The 19,535-nt window shown below is 42.2% G+C and overlaps 1 protein-coding gene across 1 annotated transcript; it reads left to right on the forward strand.

Annotated features, from left to right (window-relative positions):
- The first annotated feature begins 11,450 nt into the window (after positions 1 to 11,450).
- On the forward strand, positions 11,451 to 19,222 carry LOC140357406 (uncharacterized). Its single transcript, XM_072442067.1, has 4 exons — positions 11,451 to 11,705; positions 13,797 to 14,030; positions 14,819 to 15,033; positions 17,595 to 19,222. Exons 1-4 carry the CDS (start codon positions 11,510 to 11,512, stop codon positions 17,709 to 17,711), a joined length of 762 nt encoding a protein of 253 aa, XP_072298168.1. The 5' UTR covers positions 11,451 to 11,509; the 3' UTR covers positions 17,712 to 19,222.
- Positions 19,223 to 19,535: the final 313 nt, after the last annotated feature.

Below are 19,535 nucleotides of genomic sequence, written 5' to 3' on the forward strand. Positions count from 1 at the left end.
AGGACAGCGCAGGAAGTGCGGCTATAGTCTGTTTCAAAGAACTCACTGTCTGCCCTTTTGATACGAGCAACACATGACATACAAGCTAATGCCGAAGTGTTATTGAATTAGCTTACAAAGCACATATCAGGTACAACAGTTTTTAAACAGTGCCAGTCGTAACGTCAGTAAGAGCAATAACAGTAGAAGTAACAGTGACACAGAGGTAGTTACATTTACCTGAGTAATGTTTAGTTTGAAGTAACACTACTCTTACTTGAGGAAACGTTTTGGTTCCTCTTCCCACTGTGATTTAAAGTAAATAGAAGCTTTATGGAAACATTATTAAATGATCACACTTACATTTATCATCAGATTTGATTTTGCAGTATTTGTGTCTATTCTTTGCTCATCCAGAATCTGTGCATGATTTGACGTTTATTAACTAAGAAATCACTCATAAATGTTGTTTTGTCCAAACTCAGAATTCAACTTGAATTCTGAGAACTCAGAATTCAAGTTGAAGTTTCTCAAAATACATTGTTTTACTCTTATTGAAGTAAATATTTGTTTTGTTTTTTCCTTCTACTTGAGTAAAATGATTTTAAATGAACATTACTCTTACTTAAGTACAATTGCAGTGACACCTATATTAAGCATAACCAGATGTACCCTGTAACCCTGTCGCTTGTGATCAATTAAATCTATTAAGTTTGAACCATTTGGAGAATCTCCAAATTATAATTTCATGGCTTTCTAATTAGTCCACAATAACATCTGTCCGGTTTGTCCGTTGATATAAATTGAGCTAAAAAGCATCTGGAAAATTTCATGGATGTTTTTTTTCACTGTGAATGAAATTTCAAATGCTAATCCTTTTCCTGGCATATCCTGCTTAAGCATACATTAGCATAATAATACTACATCCTGTGGAAGCCAAACTAACACGGTGCTTATGCCAAAGAATCGACCTGTTCAACACCTCTCCTCTCAGTCCTTTCCTGTTACAATTCAACAAACAGAATTTATATTTCATTTCCTGGCTCGGTTCCACGTCGGGTCGGCTGTAAAACCTTTTGTGGTGTATATACCTAATTAGCTACACGGAGACAGCAGAGGTGATCCGCAACAGGCCACACAAAAAAACTTGAATAGGTCATTTCAAGGATAAGGTACACCGGCGCCTCAGCCCGCTCTCCCAAAACACAAGCCAGGAAGAATGACGTAATGCCAAAAATCTGTTCAAAAATGGGGACACACACATTGACTTGACTGAGAGCGCAATGAAAAGAAGGGGGTTTTACAATGTCCTAAAATACAACTCTAAAATTCAGTGAGTCACTCTTGGCCTCTTGGAAAGACCCTTAATGTTGTTTGCCTTGATGTCATGCCTTTGCCATTGATGGGGCCGGGGCACAAAAGAAGAGATATGCATGACTGAACACAAGCACTAGATAAGGGTTAACTTAATAGTCCAACATTGTTATAGGAATGCTGACAATACAGCTTTGAAGAGCACTTAATCTCACACCTGGCGAGGGTGAGAAGAAACATCCCAATTTTACTATTACCATGACCAAACAACCAAACAACCTGTCGTTTCCAGGGTAACAGATCACCTTTCTTCACCAGCTTTATGAATGATAAAGTAAAGTTAATACATGAAATAAACATACATTTAATATGTAGATAATAGAAAAGAAATAAAACACTTTACATTATGTTTGCTTTTTTTGGAATGTAGATTGAATTGAGATTAATAGTTTTTGGCTAAACTTGCTAAATATTTTGTAACTCTTATTATTGTAAAGACATTTCCATCGTATTTTCCGGAGTATAAGTCGCACCAGCCAAAAAATGCATAATAGAGAAGAAAAGAGAATATATATATATATATATATATATATATATATATATATATATATATATATATATATATAAGAAGTTGCACTGGAGTATGAAATGCAGTTGCAAGTGTGAAAATAACAAATAATATCACATATAAGTATATATGTGTAAGTATAAGTATATAAATATAAGTATAAGTCGCACCCCGGCCAAAACTATGAAAAAAGGTGCGACTTATAGTACGGAAAATACGGTAATCACCAAATTAACCAAATAACTTGTTGTGGGCTGTGCATGAATTAGTCGACTAAGAGGGGACATGGCACTGGCAGAAGCTTTCAAATCTAATAAGTAGCTATGATTTGACTAAAGTGTACCAACAAGACTACAAAGATCACGCAAATACAAATATTTTTACAGAAAACTACAAGTAAACCGTGTGTTTATCAGTAAGAGGCAGATTAAACTCACAGTTCACACCAAAATCTCAACGATAATTTACAAGTCTTCTCCGGTTCGGTCCATTTAAATCCATTAAAGTTCCGAATAAATAATTAGTCAACTAATAAAAATGCTGATTGACCAAGACTCCCTCGTCAGACTAAACGGCTAAAGGTTTACGGACATTATAAGTCCCGGCTTGTTCCAATAGCATCGGCGAATATAGCTAAAATCTCTATTGACATTCACTGTGTTTTTTTTTTTTCAAAAACTACATTCCCAGTGAGAAATCCCTCTAAGACTTCCACTTAAAGCAATCCAGCCTTGAAGTCATGACTCCTCGGGCTACCGGCGCTCCCTGGGAATTCCTAATACAGTTTCATGTGGGAAAACAGTCTGTCTTACATGTTAAAGGGGAGATACTGCGCATGCTAAAAAGACCACAGAGAGGGGAAGTGACTGGAGCGTACAAAACCCGTTGACATCATCTCATAATCTCATATAGGAAAGACTTTTGGGTCAGACACGTTTGAGTCATTTATACGTTCTGTCTTTGTGTTGCAGCATGTTTAATAATGCAGACGATGAGGTACAATGAAGGAACAACTGGTGTAGTCCGTAATGTCGAGTCAGTCATCTTCCTGTTTGGTGGCTTAGTCCTCCTTCAGAACTACTTTGTCGACGTGTTTTTATCTCATGGTATTCAAAACGTGGAGGGGTAAAATGGTTACAAAGTGGTAAAAACACGCTTTAAAGTAGGGCTGCAATGACTACTCGACTATTTGTGACTATGGTCGACTGTATATCAGAAATAATCGCAGTCGCGATTGTTTTCTGGACGGCACAGACTTCAAAACATGTACGAAAATATACTTTTTTAATACGATTAACATTAAGACATTGGCATGATTGGCTCAAAATGTCAAAAAATGCATTGTTTTAATCAGTAATTGACTTTTTGGTAAATATTCTCTATCTAACAGCCCCAGTTGCCAAATTTCAACCTGTATTTGGTTTAAAATGTATTTAAAAGTCTTAAAAATCACACTTGTTGACTAATTGAAAAACGCTGACTATTTGACTAAAAAAATATCATACGTTTCAGCTTTACTTTAAAGTTGACCAACCAAAACAGTGGCACAATTGTCCATATATTTCATTACATTAGTACCTTTTTATTGAGTCAGATGCCCTAAAAAAAAAATGAAATGTGCTATAAATAAAGTCCTGAAGCAACAAACAGTAGCTTGTCTGAAGGTGAAACTGTATTTGTTTTTCTAAGCAAATTAGCCATGTTTCAGGTCTGCTTATATTTAAATCATAATCCCTTAGATAACATGATTTGTGTGAAGAGCGTGTCGTCAAGGTAAACATCACTCAAGTGCGTCATCAAATTATTAAATTGAAGAAACAGGAGACAATCTATGTTACCAAAACTCTGGCTTTAAACACAAACTTTAAAAACACAAATGATCAGACGGCCATAGTGTTCCACGGTTTGTTCCAAGCCAAATAAAAACATCTAGTTCCAGAGCTACAAGCTATTCTTTCTCTGGATGGTAATGTTGTTTTTGCTAATCATAGCTGTATGAAATTCCTGCCCGGGTGAGCTTTGCCCTTGGTTATGTTAAATTAGACAGTATGTGCAGCATGCTAAATTCGTACTAAATTACTTGAGTCCGTTTCTTTTCCCCCAACTCATTAACTATTCAATGGGAACTGATCCTGCAGGGTATTGACACTAATTCTCCACACTAACCAAAGCAGCCAAATTCTTAGAAAAAAAAAAAAAAAAACTCCTCCTGGTCTTATCTTTCTTTCCAAAATAAATACTAAAACAAACTTTAACCATTGGCTAATTTGGAGCTTGCCCTGAGAGGAGCCCTGTCGAACTGCATCATTAAGACAAAAGCTAATTACGTCTTGTGCCGGTCCCGTGCTGGCTTCACAATGACAATAACAAGCTGATCATGGCAGTGGCTGGAGGAAGAGCACTCGTGTTGTTTAACAAGTTGTTGATCACGGGCTCTAATCCTTCTCCTGCACGACGAGGGGAGACTTGTTACCGGGATAGGTTTGGCTCGGGCACGTCTGGACCAATCGTGACCGAGCTGCGCGGCCCTCTCCGCCTTGACCTTGGGCCGCGGATTTCCTTGGAGGGCAGGGCAGGGCCGCGGCGGTTGAGGTCCGAGAGCAGGGGGCAAACTCAAAGGGGGCTAATGCTGAGGCAGGCAGAGAAAATGTATGAATGACTGCGAAAGAAGAAAGCATCCAGCCATTCAGAGCGCAGAGGGAAACGTGTCAGCCAATCGCGTGAGCCACTCCCTCTCTCCCCCGCAGCGGCGCTCTGACTTCTCTTCCTGACTGTTACCAGGTCACTGTGCTGCTCGTGCTACTGAATAATCTGTTTCATTGGGTCAGTGTGCCTCTCTCGGCGCGCCTGACTGGCTGCTCCGGCACACGCGGTTGCTAGGGAGCCGGGCCAATCGGAGGCGAGCGGAAGTCCCCCCTGGTTTCTAGGCAGGTTTCACGTGCTGGAGATGTTTTGGCGGGAGAGTGGGAGTGTGCGCGGCCCCCGGTGTGAGTGGGAGGGGCCCGGCCAGCCTCGGTGAAGTGGACCGCGTGATTGTCTGTGCGTGTTTGTGGGCGAGTGCTAGCTTTAGCCCTGCCTCTTTGCTTTCTGATGCAACGTAGAGCCGTGTCTCCTGGGCTACGAGGGGACCTTGTTATGTTTTTTTTTTTTTTTTTTTTCCCTTTCACTTGTCCTCACAGGAAACGAGAACCAATTGCCGAGCTGTTGCCACCGGAGCGGGGAGGTTTGTTTTTCCTCCGCTTTCATCGCTAGTACCTCCCCGTCGACAGTTACCGTAGAAACAAGAGCAACTCCAACTCTATTTCCATCCATGTATCCTTCCTTCCCTCAATGATTTATCTGAGCTGTCTTTTTTTAATCTCCCGCACAGCGCTTACCCACCAACACTTCATCGGCCAATGAAGTGGTCTGAAAACGCATTACATCTTCAACAGCTATAAAAGCCAGAGAGCGAGCGCGAACGCTGAGCCATATCTCGAACCACCGGCGAAACTCCTGACTACAAAACATGCCAGCACACCACACCCCCCCGACCACACAAGATTAACGGTTAGATGAGGTGAGCCCGCCGCACACTCTCTCATACCCAAAAGGCAAACTCTGCCCCAACTTGTTAACTTCTACAGCCCCGAGAATCCCAGTGTCAACACAGGAAAGCGGTTAGTCACATCGACAGACTTCCCAATATCCTCTAACTGCAACTCCACTGCGCGCGGTCAAACAAGGACTACCCTGGAGAGCGGCGAGTGAGTGGACGCTGAGTACACTCTTCTAAACACAGCATGAAGCGCCTGAGTCCTAATAACCAATTATGAATTCAGTGCATCAAGGCAACCAAGAAGAAGAGACAGGAATCTGGACAGGGCTTGTTTTGGTGATAGATTATGTCTGTCAAAAAGATGCCAATTGAGTTGGTAAAAAAAAATGACGTAATTGTGAAGTGTAAACAACAAGGGTAAAACTTTATTATTCTGCACGTGTTTACAATAGGGGATGGAACGGAATCGTGATCTCATTCCTGTGACAATCAACAATGCCATGATTCAGTCATTTTCTCTTGAACGTGCAAAATGTGTCTGCAAATGTCGTGGAGGTTCAAGTGTTGCACAAAAAGTGAATGGACCATACAATCAACCCCAAAAGTGCACAAATATCCCTTAGTACTCTAATTTGGTAGATTGCACGAGACGGTTTCTTTTTGAGTCTTGTACTGTTTTAATATTAGATATATTATTCAAGTTTAGTATATTACCAAAACCACTTATGCAATATGATTCATTTTTTATATATCTCCCACAGTTACATAATAAAAAAATATATGGTATATCTATTCTATCGTCGTCCTAGTTTAAATATACAGTCAATTCACTTTTTTTGTGACGCCTAAACCGTAACCAAGACTTTTACCGGCATGTATTTGATGTATTGCAAAAATATGTCCTTTATTATTGAAGTTATATATCCTTTTTGTCAGCATTGCCCACTCTAACAGGAATTACACTAAACTTTTACTTCCAGAGACGAGGACAGCAGCTGAAACATTGAGACAGAATGGCTGTTATGTCAATAGTGCAGTGTAAACTCAATACACATTAGCAGGATTACAATAGAGTTGAGCACGTGTCCAATGTCTAATCTCACTTATTGTCCGTATAGAAGTCTTGGCCTGGCCCTGAATCAAAGCCAATTACCAAGCGTTTCTTGTCTCCAATTGGCATCTAAACTGATTAGATCTGACATTGACGGCTTATGGCTGTTGCCTTTAAGTGGATCGATCTCAGCAAGTATTGAAGAAAGAATTGTCACGGAGAATGGGCAAACCTATACCATGGATTCTGACGTTTTGAGTAATGAGTCATTTCAGTCTTGCTTAATGAGGCTGGTGACAAGTGACAAGGTTATTAGATAAAACGTATCAATGCAACTCTTAAGAAACAGTGCGATGACAGTTCATGTGACATTACAACTTTAACAGATCATAGTTTGAAATTGAGGTTGGAGTAATTACATCACTGTTGATACTGACAAAATGCTGATCGGTGGATATGTCTAGTTTAATGTTAATAAGTAATAACAGGGCAAATCCACATGAAGAAAACAGGCACAAACGAAGGCAAACATTCTCTCTGTCAGCACAAACAAGCTTTTTTCACTAGCGTAGCCAAAAGTATGTCACACAGGTGTGATTGAATGCTGGTCTTTACGCAATATCATCATATTGCGTAAAGACCTGCTTGTGGGACCAATACAACAGCCGTCTATTTTCAATTCATCCACTGTATCTGCACAGTAATTGCACAATATCTCAACCATCCATCTGAAATGTTGACATACATTTGGTGTAGCGAACAGGTTCTGCAGCCAATCATTTATATATACATTTAAGCCAAGCAACCTCTGATTCAACTCTTGGCTTACAGAATACTAATTTGTATACTACTATGCTATAACTGTCACTAATGTGTGTATTTCACAAGTTTACCCCTCCAAAACCATTTCATGACACACACAGAACAGGGTGGGCGGTCGCGGCACAGCGCTCACCTGCAAATTGGAAGTGAGAATCATCTTGGAGGTTGCACAGGTGTCAGTCGGCATGCCAGTCTGCCTGACAAATGGTTTGTTTACAACCTGAGCTGCTGGCGCTGCTCAATAATCAGCCAACGTTCATTCACATTATGCTCTCACAGCTGGAAACTGGCGGAGACAGGCTGAGAGACACAAAGCAACAAAAGCACTTCAATCCCTCAAATATACCGTCCCGTACACCAAGACATGCTTATTATTCCTATGCTTGGCTATATTCATTCTTGGCATTGAAGCAGTGTCAAAATGCCCCGAATCAGAAGCGTATCCCTCGGGTGCTGCCTGGCTTCAGTTGTGTTACCTCTGGATGAACTCGGCCAGCCCTCGCTTATTGTCTGCGTCCCACTGTACCTATGGTTAAAATCAAGAAGGGTTGACAGAAAAGGCAGCGGGAAAAGGAGCACGGGCAGACACAGGGATTGAATCATGTGTGAAAGCTTGGCATTTCTGTCACGTCATTTCACAATCAATTTAAGTGAAAAACAAGTCTCCAGGAGCAAGGATTTAGGGAGATAATGAAATGGAAAAGCGATCTTAACCGTAAAATTATGATGTGCGAGAGCATGCAGTTTTGGCAGAGCTGTTTTGTTGCGGAACTGATTGAAAAATAAAGACAAAGCGTCTGGGTGTCAGGAACTATTAGAGGAAATGGCACCAAGCAAATTCATATAATTATGCAGCAAACTTTGAAGATGTTTGAACATTACAGCCTTATCACCCCTTCTGGCAGCATAAAGTCAGAAATAACTCAGTGTGGAGAATAATGTGTCTCGCCAGGGAGAAAATGCTGAAACAAAAATGGGCCGGGACACGTTGTCTGGCAGTTTATTTGACACAAAAGAGGTAGAAGTTTTAGATGACAAGTTCCTGAGTTCAAACACAAAAGGCAGCTTCAAAGTGATTGGAGCCGCGCATTTCCAAGAAAGAGACAGAAAATGACTTAAAAACTGAGACAGCAAAACGCACGATGCTTCTGCTCCTAAATCTTTGGGATTGATGGAACATCATGTTATATTCAATGTGCAAAAAAAACACACTGCCAAAAATCTTATTTGCAAAACAAACGTGGTGAAGTGTTCAAAAGACAACAAACCATCGCAAAATCACTGACAAATCTAGCAAATACCCAAGAGTCCACTGGCAATGAAGTAACTAAACTGATTGAAATTCACAACTCCTGGAGCTATTGTTTGGGAAGACTAATTAGTTATTGATAGAGGCAACAGAGAGAGGAAAAAAACAAAGTACAAAAAAGGGCATTGGATTGGATTTTTCTTTGTTTTTTAAAAGCAGCGCACTGTGGACTAATTCATTTTTAAAAAATCTACCTCTGAAAAGTGCTCCAAAATGGATGAATATTACATCAAAATAACTGAAGTTTTCATTACCCAATTCCATTGGGATTACCTTTGTGTTTGTTTTTATTACAATAAAGGCAATTAATAATGAGGTGTTTATCAGTAATTATTCCCAAGTGTCTGCTCAAAATGAAATAGCAGTAAGCTCTTTAGGGCTGCTCAATATACATATATATATGCCAATGCTGATAATGATCATATTAGAGTGGATCAATCAAGTAATGATATTTTGGGGTTGTGTGCACTTGAGTTTAAAAGCACTAAATAAAAAGATGTGATCTAATCTTGTAGATTACCTTAGATAATCTTGTAGTGGAAAACCAGACAATAACAACCAGCAAGTGACCAACTGGATCAATGCAATAACTACAAGTTTGTCCTTCCAAGTTTGTGGCAAAACAGATAAGAAACGCATTCTATTTATGAATAAATGTTGTGGATTAGTATAGGCTACTGTTCATTAAAACGTGTCCATGCATTGACGTTATTGTGTTCTCAGTCATGTTTTGCTGTATGTTTCTGCTGTAAAATTAGGGTGGGGTCCTTACGCTGCAGGACTGGAGCAGAAGGGGTTGGTGGGATGAGAGTGGGGGCTGGGATCCATAGAGCAGCAGCTTAAACTCAGCAGAGGTTGTTTGCTTGTATCCAAAACCTTGCCAATACACAGAAGAATATTGTGAGAAATTGAAAACATCTCAGTGACCCGAGTTTACATCAAGCTTGATTTCACTGTGTTTTGCCCCTATTTAGATCCTTACCATACCCCGCCCCGCTCTAGAGATCACCAGCTATACATGTTGTTTTTTCCACTGTCACTGTACATCCATCACAACACGATCAAAGGTGTCCTCAGGCAGAGCTGAAAATGTCTCCAATACAGGACTGGACAGTGCAAATATTTACTGTAATTCTGTAAGTTACTGTATTTTTGTCTGAGTTGGTTTTTAAACCTGTACTTCTACTTGTATAATTTGAGTATAATTTGTCTGCTTATTTACTGACTACTGTACAAATCCCTATTTCAGTAACCCGCTGCTGTCTCACCTCTGTTTATGCAATTTTTCTACACCAATAAAACACATAACAGCACTATTGTCTCAGAGAATATGTAAATTGTGGTTTAAAACAATTAATTTCAGTTTCACACAGTTTGATGGATCAATTTGTGTGCATAAGCGTGATCTAAAATGATTCTGCATGTTAGAAAGTAACATGCACATTGAGTAGTATTTTGTGTATTTTCTACTTTTACTCAAGTACAAATTTGGCAGCAGTAATCGTAACTGAGTATATTTCAGCCATGTAACTGTATTTTACTTGAGTATAACTTCTCAGTAATGGTTCCACTGCTGCCAATAAATACACAATGCATTTAGTGTCATTGAGTTTAGTGCTTTTTTGGAAATGAATGACAGAAAACGCATATAATTTTAGATGAGGAGGCACGCGTTAGTTAAAGGTCATAAAATGCATGAAAAGGCAACGCGTTTCGAGGCTGTTCTTTCCCGGCAGATACGGCAGCATCACTCCCACGCCCCGGTGATAAGTGTGGGTTTGTACCATGTTTGGTACACGCTCCACGATCAGCCGCGGCTTCCAGTCAGCTGAGCAAAGCGCAGTAGTCACATGTCTCATCTCGGCTTGTGTTTTTTCCCCTCCACGTGTCCAGATACACGGAGCAGGAGGCGGGACCAAAACAAAGCGCCCGATTGGCTATGCGCTTGTCACCAGCTCGCGCGTTCTGCCCTCTTAAAGAGACAGGCGCATTATTTACTTATTGACAACAATACCGCGAAATGTTCCAGGAAAGATGAAGATGAGGCTTTTGGACGGTTAAACCCCAATCATTTGTCATTAAATTTCATTTGAGGGGAGTAAACTAACAGAATGTAGTTTTATTTCGATATTGTATCGCTTAATAAAGCTTTTCTGACCAACAATATAGAATAATACTGATAATACTAATAATACTTTGGACAGCATCGTATTTCCATGAATATATATTGCATATGTTACCAATTTATGTGCTGGTTGAAAGCATAAATTCCCACCGCTCTTTATTGTTATTGTCAGTTACTATTGCATGTTTATCATTCAGCTATTTGACACCATTTGTGATTATTGTTCCGTCTCTAAAATGACCCAATATGCAACACGGTTTTATTACTATGCACATGCATCCCCAGTCCAGTCTGCAGCTAAACTAACGGTGCAATGCATATATGAACTCCCTCCAGTGCAGCGCAGTCTAATCAATCACTGCGCTTCTGCTTTGGTATCGAAGCGTCCGCGGGTTTAATTTCGTTAGGCTGACAACACTCGGGGCATTTCGGAGTGTTTAGTGGGTTTTGAAATCGATAATAAAGCGAAAAGGCTGTGGCACATTTGCATAACAGTGCGCTTTGCTGCTCCCTTTCGCGTATGACTAGGGGCGGGTCCCCGGGTGCGTTAGGGCGGGCCGCCGTGGCAGAAAAAAACAACCCTCCGCAGTCAGCAAACATCACCACGAGTACAGAGGATACAAGCAACAACACCGCGAGCACCATCAGGGAACAAGTTTGCACCAACGTGTCAAGAGATACCACTGCGGAAAGCCTGTTTTCTGAGTTTAGTCACGGTTTATTTCGCCTTTCTTGGACCGAAATTGCCTTCTGTTTTGCCGCTTTGGTTTGTCAACAAATGAGCGCGCATCTGGCTCTGGGGCATGCCCGGGCACATACTGGATGAGAGGACTCGCAGACTGCTGGCACACGGCAAAGGGCACGCGCTCAAGTGTTTTTACCCGTTCTTCATCGCGAACGGGTGTTGTTCGTACCTCGTTCTCTCCGAGCAGCACGCGCGGATCGACGGGTTTGATAAAAGCGCGCATCTATCAAGCGGACGGTCTTCGCGCAGCCATGGTTGGTACCGCTCATTTCTTTTCTGCACTTTCGACACGCCGCTCACATTCTGCACTTTCGACAAACACGCGCCGATGTGAATGTTTGTGTATTTCTGTTTGTCAAGTATTATTTCATGATTATGTTCAAGCTGTGGTTCAAAAATATGCTCTGTTTTGGGGGAGAATGGTGCGATAAAGTGTGTGTATAAGCACTGGCGATGTGTTACGGGGCGCGCGCGGTGATTGCGGTGTTTTTAAAGGGCTTTGTTTTCTTGACGGACAGTTTAGAATTAACATAATTTCCCGAGGAATAAAGTCAGAATATCCAGGTTTTCGGTGGCAAATTTATTTCTCTTTTTAGTTGGAATTAAATGCCACATGTAATTTTGTTTGTGTCGAGTCAGAGTCACGCCCGTGCGTCCAGGCGCGTCTCTCTCCCGTAAACAGAGGCTTTTGGTGCGGTCAGCGCGACTGTAATCTGCCGGTGATCGCACAAAGCTGGCTGTGAATGACAAACATGTGGCTGTATTACACACTGGTGATTTCATAACAGCTTTTTCATAACCGCTGTAATATGGCGCAACGATGTGATCTCCAATTAATTACAAAAGTTTGTGCCAATTACGCGCCAGCTGTCTTCGCCGTCTGGCACGCTAAACGCCAAAGTGCTCTGACTGTTTTGGTGTCACGCTCGTCAGCAGGATCTAGTGCGTTAGCTGCTCAATGACGCCCGGGGGGTGAAACTGCGGCTGTGCTCACCTTGTTTGCACCTCCCGCTGAGCGCCAGAGTTGAGCTCAAGTTGAGCCAAGTGCGCACGCGGGGCAGCAGAGGGAGCCACTCTTTGGAGCAGCTTTGATTCTCTGACCAGCAGCTCTGCGCTCACTGCCAGGGCCCCAGAGATGCCCCGGGCGGTGTGTTTATGTGTGTGTGTCTGTGTTGTTATCCTGCTGCCGGATTGGAGCTGGCTGCCAGGGGAGATTCATGAAGGGGCTTGCAGTGCTTCTGACACAAGAGAAACTAAAGCCAAACTCCTGATTGCAGGTGCAAGATCTGCCTTTTAAGCGTGGAGTTGTGCCTTGGAACAGATATAATACGTGTTCTGGCAGTTGCGGTGAATCTGTAATGTGTCAAGCAATAGCACTTCTTGGTAAGACTTGTTTGTTGACATGAAAATCCCACTCCAAAGTCTTATGAGAGTGCTCAGACTCTCAAGTACAATACTTAGCGTGACTGGGTTTGATGTGACGCCGCTCAAACAGTGACATATTCAACCAGAGCCGGCGAGTTGGTAAACACAATATCGGTGTATCCAGTTACAGTCCTTTGCATTTGCCAGTGAGCCTTGCCTACCTCGCTCCACTTACACAACAAGAGGCATAAACAGAAAGCCACAGCAACAGTAGATCAGGCAGTGGCACGCGCCCAATGGAGAGGAAAATGTAAGCGTTTTTTTCAGCCAGGACAGTCGAGGATGGCATGAGAGTTGTTATCTTTTCATCAGGTCTGAGTTAGAAGCAGATGACAGTCGTATCAAACTTTGGTTTCACTGAGGTGGTTTCACACAAACAACGTAATCCTGATCACGGCAAAGAGAGCTGAGGGTTGAAGCAGGCAGCTTTCCAACCAAATGTGGTTTAAGCAACACAAAAGCGAAGTGCTTAAGAAGGAGGAACTTTTAATCCCTGCAGTAAGTGGTGTGTAGCTCATTATGTCAGTTTAAAGTAACCTCATTTTCTGGCGCTGAGGTATATTTTTCATCAGAGACAACGTGCTCTTTTTAGTCGCCCACCAGGTCATCGTTCACATGATGACTCTATATGAGACGTTCTGTTGCTATACAGAATACAGCCAATTCCTACATAGAGTCGCGCACGAGACAGGCCATCGCTGCTTTGGTTTTGGGCATTACCTCACACGTCTAAGCCTCTTACTGAGTATTATGGTGACTAATGACTCATTTTCAACACTCATTGGTGAGATGATTTTCCAAGAGTCTAAAAAGTACTTTTTTTTACTCATGAACATATTTGAAAGTGAGCCTACAGGAACATGAGTACGTTACATCACAGTTCTCCCTCAACTAAACTTTCTCTTTCTTATCGGCTTTAGGGACTTTACCGCTGAGGCGTCGTATGGAGGATGAGGAGGACATGTCCAGACCCATCTCGCAGCTCTGGGGAACGCCTTTCAGGGACATCAAATACGAAGACCCAACCTCACCGATGGCGGCTGGCCAGGCCCTGGCTGCGGTCACAGTGGCAGTGCCCACTGCACAGAGCCACAGCATCAGCATCAACGCACTGCCCTGCAGTCTGCACTGGCAACCACGCACCCCCTTTCATGGTGAGCACAGAGGCCACTGACGGGACTGACACAAACACCACTGAATTAAATATATATATATATATATATATATAAAAAAACCTCATGGGGAGTACCTACAAACTATTTTAGATGCCCACAAATTCATTATCATGCAGCTATCTTTAATTTGATTAATGTTAATCAAATCACCTTTTAATGCAATAAAACTTGGAATGTTTCTATTTTCACTTTACTTTAAAAATAACATTTCTGAAAGGAATGAGAACAGAAAATACAAATACCATGTAGCCACAATGGCACATACAAACAGTTATATGTTTAATTTAATAGTGGTTTTGCATGTCTAATGAATTCAGTGTGGTTTCACCCTAATTAAATTGCTACAATGTTGAGAAGCATGTTTGTATGCTGACCCGTGTCAGCAGAGAGAGGTACATATTGTTCACAAAATAAAGTCATCAATAAACAACACCACAGCCTGTTATTACCTTGTCGTTCAGAGTAATCTCAGCAGTAATGGGTGTCATGCTCTTGGCCCGCTGCCAGCTCCGCTCACAGAGAAACTGCTCACACTTTCATACAGATAAGGGACAGAATAACATTCTTGTCTTGGTAGCACAAAAAATGTTTTCTCTCCAAGTGGCATGATTGAGGCACATGCTAGAGGCAATAAGTAAACCCGATGACACAAAAGAGTCTGTTGATTTAAGGTGTTTGACTTTTCCATGTAACAAAACCTTCTTTCTAGAAGCAAATATATTTTACACTCCTCAGTTACCAATAATATTCCATGTTTTCTTGTGTAGGCAACGCTGCTTTGCGTGCACATTTCCCTGCTCAGTTTGAGCCTATGGAGGACCGAGGAGAGAGTTCGATGGACGAGGAGGAGGAGGGCAGAGTGGAGGAAGAAAACGTGTCGGCGCAGAGGAACGACGAGCCTCCTGCCGTGAGCGCCGAGGCTCAGATCGGACGCAAACTCCGGGAAATCGGAGACAAGTTCCACCAGGATCACATAGATGTGGTAAGAATTAGCACTATCTAGAATATGACTGACTTAATATTTATAATGATATATGAAGCGCTATGGAAGGAAAAACAACTATGTAAAAAGTCCGACAGGTAAGAAAATTGTACAGATAAAAAAAAAGATTATTATTAGGACGTTCATAACTTGTTTTGATTGTTTTGTACCTGGACTGGACTTTGAATGGGACAAGCACAGCAGGCTCCGCCCCTCATGCACTGTACAACTTAACAGTTATAGAAGGTCAGAGAGTTCAGTGTATCAGTTTGTGAACAGCTGTCAGCGATCACGTGACTCGGGACTCGGTCATAAGAACAAATGCAAACCTGGCTCTTATCTCGGGCGTCCTGTTTGGGCAGCGAGGTGCGGTTTTGTCAAGAACACTGCACTTCTTGATTACGAACAGCAGTGAGAAAAAGTGCGTGAGGAGCGTGCAGCAGGTGTGATGCTCTACGTGCCTGTGTCTGGGTAGATTTGGATTGCTGTTTATACGCCTGTCTAAAAATAGAGTCTGACTCACACACTTATAGACGCAGCCAGTAACGTGACAACTAACCACAATAGCTCACTTGTCCCGCCGACGGTGTGTGCGCAAGTTTCACTTTGTGGCAGAAAGACACGAGGCACGTTTGTCTTTTCGTGTCTAGACGCTCTGTTCCTGCAGGAGTTTATTTTATTTCTTTTGGCGGCGGTTGACGGCCAATCGTCTTTTTCCCTCTGATATTTGTGCTATTGTTAGATGGTCTCACTAAGCAGAAGTTTGTTGTGTGGGTTTGTGTTGGTACGAAGCAGGTTTTATGTCTTTGTATTCTTCAGATTTTCACTCAATGTTTTGTACAATACTTTAATGCAATAAAGTACAGATTGGGATTTTAAATGTACGACCATGTTTATTCAAGTATATCTTTTGGTTAAGACGACCACAGCTTGAGCCATTCATTCAGCACTTCTAGTAGTAAAAGTTGCAGTAATTAAATTTGCTGATTACTTCTACATGAACAGGCAGAAGAATTTGGGTTTATGCCAGGTCGAGTGTTTTGCCAGGAGTAGTTTTAGTGGGTGTATTGTTTCTCATTGTGGGACTAGTGACTACTTCATATACATACAAAAGTACCTCATTTAGTCGGCACCTCTTGCACCTCTGATTTGAATCCCATCACATGCTCTAAAACATCAACAACATGCAAAAAACCCCAGCTCCAATCCTCAGTTGCCTAATGGTTTTTTGGAGCATCGAAAAGAGCTGTTCAAACTATATTCAGCCCACGCAGAAGAGAACAGCAAGACGAGTGGAACAAACCGCGGCTCTGTTTCCAAACCAACCACGGCACTGTGGAATTAAGTCAATTAAGGACAATTAGGGTAACGTTTAACGCTGCAGCTCCAGTGTAGTTCAGACAACTTCTCCTGCATCAAATAGCACCCCCGGGCGCTCGCTCTGTGATTTCAGCCCGGCGCCGCTCCTGATCCGGAGGGCCGCAGAGATTGTGAGGAGAATGCTTATGCAACGGGCTGCAATAGCGGGAGCGCGGAGGTTCAGAACGCCGCCGGGAGGAGCAGGCGGTGCAGTTTTGGGGAGGATTTGATTTGACTCTGATACAAGAATCCCCCTTCATCAGCTTGAGAGATCGAACATGAAGAAGAAGGGAAAAAAAGCGGCGCCTGGAGGATCGGCACCGTAGGAGGCAGCCGACGAAAGTTTCCTCCGCTTTGTTTTGATAATTATTTCGCTGACGTTGAAGTGGCAAAGTGATGAAATAGCGGCGCGCTTTGCCTTTGATGGTGTTGTTTGGGAGTCAACGGTACAGCAGCGATCGGAACGGGCCGTCTAATCCCACCGAGGCAGCAGAGAGTGATGGAGATAATGAGTGGCAGCAGCACCGGGGCTGCAGAGGTTCGTTACGTCAGGTCGTCCTCGTGCTTACATCATGTGTGCGAGAGCCTGAAAACCACCACCGCCGTGTTATTATCCTTATCCAGATGTTTGATTTGACCCACCTTTTACCTCCCTCGTCGTGCGCCACATTCACAGCGAGGATAAGACACAAAAACAGGCTTAAATACGGAACTGTCAACTTATGATGCGGGTAATTAAGTTCATTTAAATGTGATGAATATGAATACATCGGAACTGATTCATACCCAAAACAAATCTGTATACATTTGTCTGTCTCACTTTTTTGAGAATCGTCTTAAGTAAATTTCAGGCAGAACAGATTTATTACTGAAAAAGAAAAACTAGGAAATTGCCTCAATAGTAAAAACAATGAATAGTGATAGTAAAAATATATAAACTATGGTAAACTAGAAGCATGCGAAAAATGTGTAGGAAGAATAGGCTTAAATACAAAAATATTTACTGCAAGACCCGGACTTACAAGTTACTCTGCCTTAAAATGTAACTAATATTACTTTACTAATTTTGCAACTACGGACCTTTGAATGCCTTTGAATGACTGAACACATACAACTTTTGACCACTGCACTGAACAGTCATTGATTAAGAGCCGTTTGAGGCCTATTGATTCTAACCGGATCCCGCTCTTTGTCCTCCACAGTTCATGAGGCACCAGAGGCAGAATCTTCCCGCCTGGATGCGCCTCACCATCGCCCTGTTCGGCTTCCTGTTTCCCCGAGAGCCGCTGCTGCCTCGCCTCCAGGGGCAGCAGAGATGAACGGACTTCCTGTTTGCCCCTCGTCGTCCCCTCGTCGCCGACGGACTCAAATCTGACGGACACTGTGGAGACGAGGGACGTTTACACAGAAATGGCACTGTAAAGATGAAACACGGGTTATGGATTTTGGTTTCATTTTGTTTTTTCTAACTGGATCTGAAGATGAAGAACACTGGTCGCCGCTGGACGGAGACGGTGATTGTTTTTTTTGTTTTTTTTAATTGAACTGTGGTCCTGTTATTTTTTGCCTTTTTCGCCTCTCTGAGAAGAAGCCATTGTGTTTGAAGAGATATTTTCAAAATGTTTGTAAGATGACCTATTTTGTACAGTTTTTATTTGCTAAATTCAAGTCTTGAAGGACCTCCATCAAGTCCAGAGAATGCCTTATTCTCTCTCCCGCCGCAGACAACTCCTTCGCATCAAGGACAGCGTCTCGACAGCGCCCCCCTTGTCTCGGGAGCTGTCACTGACTTCACTCCACAAACCTTGAGAACTTGAGACATATATTTTCTAATTTATTCACAGAAATATAACAGGGCCTATATTCATTTCTTCACTGTCCCACACTGGCTAAGCTTCACCCATAAACCACCCCGTTGGACCACTGTGTAGAGCAAATACTGTTCAAACAGCTTGAATAGTGTCATGCCGATACAATAAGCCTGCTTCACTATCAGACACTCGGTGTGCTATTCAAACGATTCCAAATAAGCACAATGTAGATTTGGGGAAAGTCTCTTATGGTTGGATAAGATCAGGGACGTTGCAACAATCAAGATTCCTGTCATCAGCTGGTTTGACAATCCTCACACCACGCTGCATTGTAAATCGCCTGCAAAAGAGATTAATTGGCAATATATAGAATTGATACGAATCAAAAGTCTATTTAAAAAGTCTATAATTGTCTTATTTTTTATTAAATGAGTGCGCCTTTAGACCCAAGAGCACGTCCTCGCCTCATCCCGCGCGCTCGTGTAACACATGAATGAGATTCCCTTGAGTTTCAATCAACCTTTAAGTGCTTTTTGTCGACAAACTGCCAGTGCGACGTTCACCTTTAAGCGGATATGCATTCACGTCAAATAAATGCCACACAAATATGAGTTTTCACGTCCAGATTTAGCAGCCACGCGTTGAATAAGTATCATTTCAGATCGCTATGAAGACACTGATAGGTTTAAATCCTTTTCGTTTTCTCCAGGGAGTAGTTTACGAACACGTTTATCGCATTACGTGTCACAAAAAGTCCGGAGGCCGATTTTTGACTACTAGTTTAAGTAGCTTAAATGCTTACGTTTCTTTTTTTTCCTGCAAACACTGAACGCTGAGCCAAACATTGTGACACTTCCAAAACAGCCTGGAAACATCTCCACTGTGCGGGCTACTCCCTGACCTTTACTTTTACTGCAACCTTCTTTTTTTTTGGTTTGGTTTAATTTATTCGTATTTATTTAGTGTATATTTGCTCAGTGCTACTGTATAGATCTATGGTATGTACAGTCGTTTTACTTCCTCATTGATGATGTGCATTCGGTCGCGTGATTGGTGCCTGTGCGCGGGAGGGCGGAGTCAAAACTAAGCCATGTGCCTCGCGTGATCTCACACGACTGGCTACTTTTTATACACGCCAAAAACGAATAAACAACAACAGACAATCAAAATGCATTGAATGTGCCTTGTGAAGAACTGACTTTTGCCACGCTCCCATCAACACTCGGCAACTTTTTTTTTTTTTTTACTCTCGTCGTGAGAAGAAAAAAAAACGTACAGTCACGAGGCACAGGCTCAACCTTTGGCATCGACCGCTTCCTAATATCGGACTGT

Source organism: Eucyclogobius newberryi, unplaced genomic scaffold, assembly GCF_026437365.1.
Source record: "Eucyclogobius newberryi isolate DKJ021-1_F unplaced genomic scaffold, fEucNew1.0.hap1 SCAF_1, whole genome shotgun sequence".
Classification (NCBI taxonomy): Eukaryota; Metazoa; Chordata; class Actinopteri; order Gobiiformes; family Gobiidae; genus Eucyclogobius; species Eucyclogobius newberryi.